At 41.3% G+C, this 10,368-nt stretch overlaps 1 protein-coding gene across 1 annotated transcript in view; it reads left to right on the forward strand.

Moving 5' to 3' along the window:
• cdk13 (cyclin-dependent kinase 13) overlaps positions 1-9,081 on the forward strand; it is a 30,695-nt gene extending 21,614 nt beyond the window's left edge. Inside the window, exons 7-14 of the mRNA XM_056450340.1 lie at positions 528-584; positions 694-795; positions 2,412-2,489; positions 2,666-2,782; positions 3,670-3,801; positions 4,724-4,926; positions 5,039-5,533; positions 7,854-9,081. Of these exons, the coding sequence (XP_056306315.1) occupies positions 528-584; positions 694-795; positions 2,412-2,489; positions 2,666-2,782; positions 3,670-3,801; positions 4,724-4,926; positions 5,039-5,533; positions 7,854-8,326 (1,657 nt within the window). The 3' untranslated portion in view covers positions 8,327-9,081. The remainder of the gene's footprint in view (positions 1-527; positions 585-693; positions 796-2,411; positions 2,490-2,665; positions 2,783-3,669; positions 3,802-4,723; positions 4,927-5,038; positions 5,534-7,853) is intronic.
• Positions 9,082-10,368: the final 1,287 nt, after the last annotated feature.

Consider the following 10,368-nt stretch of genomic DNA (forward strand, 5'->3'; position numbering starts at 1 on the left):
AATAATCAATAAAAAATCAATAATTTTGAGCCATACAATGTATTTCTGTTCTTTGCCAGGCATATAATCTAAGTGTGCAATGTGTTCTTGTGGTCCTGGCTCACAAATTGGGTTATTTTATTGGCTTGTTTTTTAGATAAATAACTTTTTTTACTAAATAAATATAACAATACATGTATAATAAATAATTATTACCAATCACTTTCTGTTTTTAGCCAAGTGGGTCCAGAATTGAGGAATTTTCCCTACAATGCATCTTTAAAAATAAATGCATTGAATGTATATAAAACAATATTGTGTGCATTTATTTATATATATATATATATATATATATATATATATATATATATATATATATATATATATATATATATATATATATATATATATATATAAAATTAAATGATTAATATTAATAACAATATTAATAAATGTTCTACTAAAAAAATTTACTTGATTGAAAGGAAGAAGCAGACGTGTGTCTAATCTGCCATGTAATTTACATCTCCGTCTGTGTTGTTTTGTAGGGGTCAGATCAAGCTGGCAGACTTTGGACTGGCTCGCCTGTATAACTCTGAGGAGAGGTACGTAACTCCAGACATTATTCAGGCGTGTGTTGTAGAGTTGTGTAAAGTGAGCAGATCAGACTGTGATTGTGTGTGTGTGTGTGTGTGTGTGTGCACTGTTCTCCAGTCGACCCTACACCAATAAGGTGATCACACTGTGGTACCGGCCGCCAGAGCTGCTGCTGGGAGAAGAGCGATACACACCGGCCATCGACGTCTGGAGCTGCGGGTGAGATGCTTGAAACAAAAATACTGGAGTCAACGTTTAATATGCATCATCATGGGTGTTGTTCAATAGTTTTGGCACAATTTTGGAGTATTTTGACATGTGCGTGTTTCTCAGCAGCAGAAGTGGTCGTAGTTGATAAACTCAGAGCGCAGTGCAATGGGAGAGGACAACAAACTGTTTATTTACAATCCTATTTGCTGAAATAATAACAGATATAGATGATCTTATCCAGACTTTCAGAAAGAGGAAAACAATAGTGTGAGACTGATAACGGCAGCCAGAAGAGAGAATAACGTCAGATTTACTGTCCTGCCCCCATACACACTGCATTACACACACCTCACACAAGCTGTCATTCGTTTTTTTGTAATTAATGCAAAGGTGATATAATGCGTACATAAATGCATATAAATGTTTATCCAATTTTCTTTAAATTAAAAATGTTAAAGCTTCAAGGATTTAAGATGCTGATGAGCATTAAAAAGAGTTAAAACAAGTTAAGTTTAAGTTTAATTAATGGATTTTTTATACTAAAAATTACTACTTATAATTTTTTTGAAATCTGAAATTTATCAATGAAATTGCCTTAAGTTTTTGATGTGGAAATAAATAAACAAACAAACAAACCAAAAATCTTCATTGCTGGCTGCTCTGGTTCATGGTTAAAAAGACTTTTATAGTAAGTAAGTAAGTAAGTAAGTAAGTAAGTAAGTAAGTAAGTAAGTAAGTAAGTAAGTAAGTAAGTAAGTAAGTAAGTAAGTAAGTAAGTAAGTAAGTAAGTAAGTAAGTAAGTAAGTAAGTAAGTAAGTAAGTAAGTAAGTAAGTAAGTAAGTAAGTAAGTAAGTAAGTAAGTAAGTAAGTAAGTAAGTAAGTAAGTAAGTAAGTAAGTAAGTAAGTAAGTAAGTAAGTAAGTAAGTAAGTAAGTAAGTAAGTAAGTAAGTAAGTAAGTAAGTAAGTAAGTAAGTAAGTAAGTAAGTAAGTAAGTAAGTAAGTAAGTAAGTAAGTAAGTAAGTAAGTAAGTAAGTAAGTAAGTAAGTAAGTAAGTAAGTAAGTAAGTAAGTAAGTAAGTAAGTAAGTAAGTAAGTAAGTAAGTGACATTGAGTCACAAAGTGCTTTACAATTAGAGAAATTAATAGTATAGTATTATAGACCATTACTCGTATTAATAGAATAGTAAGACTTTATAAGGCTTTATTAGTTCATGTTAGTCATGTCATTTATATGAACAAATAATGTACAATACGTTTATTACAGTGTCTGTTCATGTTAGGCAACATAAGTTAATGAAAATACACTTGTTTAAAGTTAGTTGATGTTAATCCACGATGTGTTAATGTTGACAAGCATGTTAATAATGCATTAGTAAATGTTGAACGATGATTAATGAATGCTGTATGAGTATTGTTCAGTATTAGTTCATGTCAGTATATGCATATACTAATGAACGCTTATTGTAAAGTGTGACCAACAGGATAATCGTCAATCGACAATTGTAATTGAAATACATTAAGCTTTCAACAGAAGTTTATCATAGGTTTTAAAACTCTAGCTGTGCATACAGCCTATTGCTCCAGTTTACACCTGCTTAATGTTTATGAACTCTTCATATCGCGCAGGTGCATTCTGGGAGAGCTTTTCACAAAGAAGCCCATCTTCCAGGCTAATCAGGAGCTAGCGCAGCTGGAGCTCATAAGGTAACGGCACATTTCTCCTTCTGTAAGTTAAGTGTAAATGTTGAAGTGTGTTACTAATGTATAAAGTTATTAATAATATTATTATGTGAAATATTGTGTTGATTATCTAGTGGTCTTGCCATGAAATAGCTATAGGTTAATAAACTAACAAGCCAATAATGGTGTGTGTTGTGCAGTCGTATCTGCGGCAGCCCCTGCCCCGCCGTGTGGCCGGACGTCATCAAACTGCCCTACTTCAACACCATGAAACCAAAGAAACAGTACCGGCGGCGGCTGCGGGAGGAGTTCGCTTTGTGAGTAATCTGAAAGGAATCTAACAAGTTTGGTCTGTTTTTAAAGTGCAGGTCATGTGTGGTATTTTAAACGCGAGCTATTATGCAAAAATCACTTTTAAAAGGGGTTTAAACCCAGTTGTGTGTCAGCAGTGTGTAAATATCTTCAGCCTCTAATGGTAAACAAGAATCAATTGTGTTTGTTATAATCAGACCTGATCAAAACAGTCTGCAGAAACACTTTGATTGACATTCTCCCTTTGTATGTGTCATCAGAGGGGGTAAGCCCAGCCCACTACAGCCCATCTGTCCCTCATTAGCATAAACAGCAGCCCTGAGTGAGAAGCAGCCGTCTGTCCATTAGCCATTAGTGTGTTTGAGCTGCTGAAGATAATGTCAGCATAGACTAAGAGGATTATAGATGTGGAGTTTTAGATGAACAGCGACAGGAGCGACATAGACTGACAGAAGCATGAAGCACACACTCGCACTGAAGCACACTGTTTTACATCTGTCCCTATGCTGACACACAGGCATTTGTAGCTCCGCCCTCTTCTGAACAGAGCATAATCTCATTTAAATTTAAAGCGACAGTCACCAAAACTCCACAGCTAGGATCAAAGCCTGAAGGGGTCTGTTTCAGAGAGCTAGAGAACATTATCTGTGTGCTATTTTGAGCTGAAACTTCACTACACACACTTCAGATACATCACAGATGCATTTGACATCTTGTAAAAAGTTGCAGAGTAGGTCCTCTTTAAAAATGTCTCGTTGAAACCTGCTGAAACTCTGTTTATGGATCGTGCACATTTTTAATGACGTTTGCAGACGGTTTAAGATATGAATTAATTGTTTCAGTGATTATTGGTTTGATTGTTTCAGTATTGTTGTCGATTTGATTGTTTCAGTATTCCTCTGATGGCTCTGGATTTGTTCGATCACATGCTGGCTCTGGACCCTAGTAAACGCTGCACTGCAGAACAGGCCCTGAACAGCGACTTCCTCCGAGACGTGGATCCCGCCAAGATGCCTCCACCCGAGTATGAGAGATTAGCTTTAATTTATTGACTAATTCTGTACTTGTGCTACTTTTTTGTAATTTTTTTGGCAGAATATTTTGTTTTGCAGCTATATTTATTTATTTAATTATGTATTTGTTTATTTATTTTATTATAATTATGATATTTTATTTATTTATACATGTTACTTTGGCATTTACTTTTGGATTAGTATTTTTAAAAACACTCATGCATTTAAAATGAATTTTCATATCACATTTGAAACGTTTATCCAAGTAAAAAAAACTTTATCATAACGTAGTTTAAAAATGATATATATTATTGAGCATTTCTACAAGTGTCAGCCTCACTAAAAAGAATCAAAACAAAAAAAACTACAAAAATGCAGGTTAATTTATCTTGTCGCAAAACTCAATATTTTATTTTATTTGTTAATTTTTTATTATTTTTTTATTTAATTGTGAAAGATGTCCTAGCTTTTTTTCACAAAATTCACCCAAATGTGCAGTTTTAAGTAGTGAAAGTATATTTAGGACAATATAAAATAAATAAAAGAATAAATAAATGTTGCATATTTTATTAAAATCTTTTAGTCGTGGCTTTTAATTTTCCTGATTACAGTATTTCATGTCCTGAAGCCATCCACATCAAGGACGATGCCAATAATGATTGAGACGTCAATTTTTGAGGACAGAAAAACATTGCACAGTCCACACCACAACTTTACCAATGCCTTCTACAGTATCAATGTAATGGTTTTATTTAGATTTCCTCCCAATAAAATTGACAGCCAATCAGAGTCCATCCTTCAACGAGCTCAAGCGTTTAAAGCGAGTGTCTTCACGCTTCTAATGAACAGAATAATCCTGTGCATTAATGCTGAGGCTAATAGAGTTGTGTGTGTTGTTGTGAGCAGATCTTTACTCTGTGTGTGTGTGTTCAGTCTCCCTCTGTGGCAGGACTGTCACGAGCTTTGGAGTAAGAAGCGGCGACGGCAGAAGCAGATGCCGGAGGAGCTGACGGCCCCTAAAGCCCCTCGCAAAGAGCTGGGTCTGGATGACAGTCGCAGCAACACACCGCAGGGATTCAGCACCGCTGCGGGAGGACACAAAACACAGGGCAGCACAAACACTGCAGGCCTACTGGGTGAGCACACGCATGCATACGCACGCTCGTACACATAATCTCATGGTTCTGTGAATTTAAAAAGAAATAAACAGAAATAAATAAATTCCAAACGTCTGTCTCTTCCCTCCAGACCCCAAATCAGCCAACTCTCAGCTGACTCAGGATCAGCTGGCCGTGTTGCTGAATCTGCTGCAGTCTAAGAGCTCTGCGGTGGGCGGATCCGCTCAGTTTATGCAGACCATGAGCTCCAAGATGAACCCGGAGACGCTGCAGCAGCTGACCAAAGCCCTGCCGTGCGGCTTACCGGAGTCCGAGCGTCCCCCAGAGCCGCCTGTGCTCCCCAAAACCTCTAAACCCCCTCCGCCGGCTGCGTCAGGGCCCGGAGCGCCCCGTACTCCACCCATGCCCAAACCCCCGTCTCCACCCGGCCCGCAGCAGGCTGACGGAGAAAGCTCGGCCTCCGCCACGCAGACCGCCGTCACCATGCTGCTGGCTCAGCTGCTGAACGTCCAGCAGGGGGCGCCAGGGGACGGGATGGGCTTTGATGGAGCAGACGGAGGCGTCCCCAATACAGCGGCGCCACTGGAGATCAAACCGCCGCCAGAGCCCAGCCCTGTGTCTCCAGGTAAGGACACACACAGTAAGAGTCCTTCAAAAGTGCGTGTCGAAATGAAAGGTGCTGTATGTATGTTTTTGACTTCATAAAAACACCATCATGTGTGTGCAGATATTCAGAAACATGCTCAGTGAACATTCAATGCTGAAGTCAGATATTCTGCAGTGAACGTGTGTTACGTGCCAGAACGTCTGTCTTTGTTTTGGTCATTTAACCCGCCCAATGCCAGTTTAGCCAATTATATTTCAGCACCTCGGGTTGCCAGATGGTGGAAATGGCGTATTTCATTCATTCAGTCAGGAAGGCTCTCAAAGCATGCGTCCGTGACCGAAATGCGACCTCCGGTGGACAGAAGTAGACTCTGAAATGAGACGCAGATTCAGAGTTCCACATGAGGTGGATATTAATTAGCAAATAATATAAATATTATAAATATAAATATCTGTATATTATAAATAAAAATTTCCTCCCGAGCCTGAGCACGCCTCCGTCATCGATGATGCGACTGTTCAGTCTAACCGGAAGAGAAGCGCTCGCGCTCAGCACAGTGGACATGGCTTTAGTTATATAGTTTTGTATTATTTTAGTCGTTTGGGATGCAGCGACACACAGATCTTCTGCTGAACAGATCCAGCACTGTTGACGCTCATAAATGATCATGCAAGTCCTCGTGCTGCAGGAATTAGGAGGTTTGCTGAAGGTGCAGCTGTTGTGCAGTGAGGGATTCGCGTCTTTAATAAACTACGCCGGTCCACGTTCATTGAACAGTAAGAATGATTAATAAATCCATATCGAACAGTCCCTTAAGTGACGTCACGTCTTCAGTTTCGGGCTCAGGCGTACTTTGCACTCACATTACAAGCGTACCGCTCCAAAGCCTAACCAAACTGCGCTCTGCCACACCTCTTCCAACCGGGCTAGGGACATCTAACCGAACCGCGCCTGGACCTGATTTGGAGCACTCACACTCGTCAATTGAGATGAGCGCAGATGGTGCTCTAGGCTAGTTTTTTAACCACAGGTGGAGCAGCTCTAGGCTTGTTTTTAACAGCAGACAGAGCTTCTAGGCCAGGGGTTCCCAAACTTTTCAGCCGGCCACCCCTAAAATAACAACGCCAGTGATTCACGACCCCCAATATACTCCGAGGTGGTCATAGATATACAAACCTTGCAAACGCAAAACCGCTCACAAACACCAATATGCCCGAGCCACTCAGAGATCGTCCTCTACGTTCAGTCGTGGCCTGCCTGTCATTTTATTGTATGTGAGTGCCGTAAAGGTATCAGAAAGTTTACCCTGGTGCCATGAAATCTTCTGCATCTGACATTATTGCTGTGTCTTTAATTGAACGTAATGAGACACAAGAGTGTGCAATCTAATGGAGAAAAAATGTGTGTCGTTTTATAGGGGTGTCAAAATTAATTGTTTCTTCTGTGCACCGCGATGCAGACGAGGACAATTGGGTATCGGTCCAGTAATGATCATAACCGGTTATTGTGTACTGAAGTCATTTATCTCGTATGTGTTATGTCGCCGTAGCTTACTATGGTGAGGGAGGCGAGCGCGAGTGTTTACAACGCTCCAACTACTTAAGAACGCAGAAACTGCACAATTTGACTGCGTGTGTGTTTGCTGGACAGTCTTTCACTGACACTGAACAGCAGAAGCCCCTAGTTCACTGCGATTGAGAGAAAGTAAACTCCATTTCTCTCTCTCACTGTGGCCCGTTTGACCGGCTGCGTGACTTTTCCTCTACTTCTGGATACAGACACAAGCGCGCGGGTTTTCTCCACCGCATCTATCATGGATCAGCTGGGATCGCCGCTGCAGTGTTGCCAGATGTAGCTGTCTGATTCCAGCTCAAAAACAATCCAAAACCCGCCGAAATGCCTATCCAAAACCGGCCAATCTGGCAACACTGCGCCGCTGCCGTTTATTATTGTCAGTCATAGGTGAACAGCGCCTGTGAAGTAAAGTATAAAACTGTATGGAAAGCATCGTCAACGAACCGAGATATCGAATTGAACCGAATCGATGGCATGATACTCGTAACCGAACCGTGAGACCAGTGTAGGTTCACAGCTCTGTTGTTTTATAACTATTGAATACTATTTTGATCTTCTACACCATATGGACAATCTTCTCATTCTAATAGTTTCTTAAAATTAGTTAGATGTTTGGAAATCACCAAGCGACCCTCACTCATTAGCCCGCGTCCCCCCGAGGGTTCCCGACCCCTACTTTGGGAACCACTGCTCCAGGCTAGACTTTAACAGCGGACAGAGCTCTGGGTCTTTTATTTACTTCCTCATGTGTTGTTCATTGCAGTGGCAGAAGGCGGCGTCTCGTCCTCCAGGACTCTAGACTCCCTCTCCATTCTCCCACCGGACCAGAGACCTCCAGAACCCCCAGAACCTCCACCCTGCGCTGACCTGGACTACCGGCACGCCCCTGAGAGCCAGCCGGCAGAACCTCCTCGACCCCCGGAGCCGGAATATCCTCCAGACGGATCGGGATACGGGGCAGATTTCATCCGGCCGCCGCCACCGTTCCCGCACGCCGGGTTTTCGGACAGCTACCTCGGCCACATGATGGGGGCCGGCCTGCCTCCGCACGCACCGCTGGGGCCCGAAGCCTTTGCTCACGGAGCCGCAGGAGCCAGCATGGTGTTTAGCGGAGACCAGGACCATCGATTTGAGTACAATCACGGACCACCGCCGCCGCCGGGGCAGCCCTGGACTTCCCCGTCACAATCGATTGGGTACGCGGCGGCGCTGCGGGGTCGAGGACTGCCTTTTTGATGCCCCGCGGAGAGTAAACTGACTAACCCTGAACGCCTCAGAGAAAAGGAAGACTCTAAAAGACACACGCAGTCGCCCTCAAACCAGCACTAAACCCGTTTGTAATATTTCTAAAACTGGAGGGACTGACGGACGGACGGATGGGGAGTTGTTTTGGATTTCCCGCTCGCGCCATTTCATAGATCCGTTTAGTTTTGTTTTGTTCCTGCGATCGGTGGACTTTGTTTTGTAATCTATATTCCACTGCTGTCTTTTAAATTAAAACTGTACCTTTCTTTTTTTGGGGGAGTTCATTTACCGTGGGGGAAGTGTTTTTACGAGGACAGACCTCTAGTATTACGATGTTTTGCACTACTGAACAAAGTAGGCGGAAACGAGCGAAGGTGTGAACGGGAGTACTGTGCTGTATCTGCACACATAAATGACCAGTAATGTAAGGTGTTTTATTTTTGCTCAGTTTCTTTAGTTTTCTTGATGATTTTGGACCGTTCTGGGCTCCGTCCGAAGGTTTCGGAGAGTCCAGGGAGACTGGCAGCACTTGTGTGATCTGGTGAATCTACTGAACGGATCAGCGCTGTGTTTTCTCACCAGCTCTTGTCTATAGCCATTGTAAAATTGATAGTTAAAGAGACATTTAACCCTGTTTTATTTTGGAGGAGATGAGCAACAATGCTTTCTTTTGTTTTTGTTTTGTATGAAGATGTTTTGTCCCCCTCTTTTGGCAGACGTTTATTAAAGAAATGCCAACAATGGAAGACGTGCTGGGATTTTTAATTGCATGTGTTTTTGCATGTGTTCACATTTAACGGGAAGTGTTTATGTGCAAAACGTCAGCCGGATGTGGAAGTAGTTAATGGAGGTATTTAGTTTAAGCAGTGCTGATAAATGGTTAATCGTGATTAACTGCACTCAGATTAGCATATACCTAACGCATTTATGTAATACTAGTAGTATTTGCATAGTGTGTGCGTGCGTGCGTGCGTGCGTGTGTGTGTGTGTTTTAAAGCATTTATAGACAATTTGCATGTGATTATTTATTTATTTATTTATTTATATATATATATATATATATATACATACATACATACATACATACATACATACATACATACATACATGCATGCATGCATGCATGCATGCATGCATACATACATACATACATACATACATACATACATACATACATACATACATACATACACACACTAACTGGCCACTTTATTAGGTACACCTTACTAGTACTGGATCGAACCCCTTTTTGCCTTCAGAACTGCCTTAATCCTCCATGTTCTAGATTCAACAAGCTACTGGGAATATTTCTCAGAGATTTTGCTCCATATTGACATGATAGCATCACGCAGTTGCTGCAGATTTGTCGGCTGCACATCCATGATGCCAACGTTCCATCACATTCCAAAGGTGCTCTATTGGATTGAGCTCTGGTGACTGTGGAGGCCATTTGAGTACAGTGAACTCATTGTCATGTTCAAGAAACCAGACTGAGATGATTGGTGCTTTATGACATGGTGCGTTATCCTGCTGGAAGTAGCCATCAGAAGATGGAGACACTGTGCTCATAAAGGGATGGACATGGTCAGCAACAATACTCAGGTAGGCTGTGGCGTTGACACCATGCTCAATTGGTACTAATGGACCCAAAGTGTGCCAAGAAAATCTCCCCCACACCATTACACCACCACCACCAGCCTGAACCGCTGATACAAGGCAGGATGGATCCATGCTTTCATGTTGTTGAGGCTAAATTCTGACCCGAGCATCCGAAGCCTAAATGCAGTGAGTATCTAATAAAGTGGTCGGTGAGTGTATCTAGTTCTGTGCATTGACTTTTATTATGTAAATGATTATTTTTAATTCTTTACATTAAATTAACACATTTAGTTTCTATTTTTGCAGAGAAAAGCTGTTAATGGGGTAAATGGTGTTAAGGAATAAAGAAAGTAACTGGATGATCAAGTTGTTGAATGTATGTAACATGAATGTGAAATGTAACAGCTTCTTACGGTGCATCATTTAGACAAGAG

Source organism: Danio aesculapii, chromosome 24 (assembly GCF_903798145.1).
Source record: "Danio aesculapii chromosome 24, fDanAes4.1, whole genome shotgun sequence".
NCBI classification, from domain to species: domain Eukaryota; kingdom Metazoa; phylum Chordata; class Actinopteri; order Cypriniformes; family Danionidae; genus Danio; species Danio aesculapii.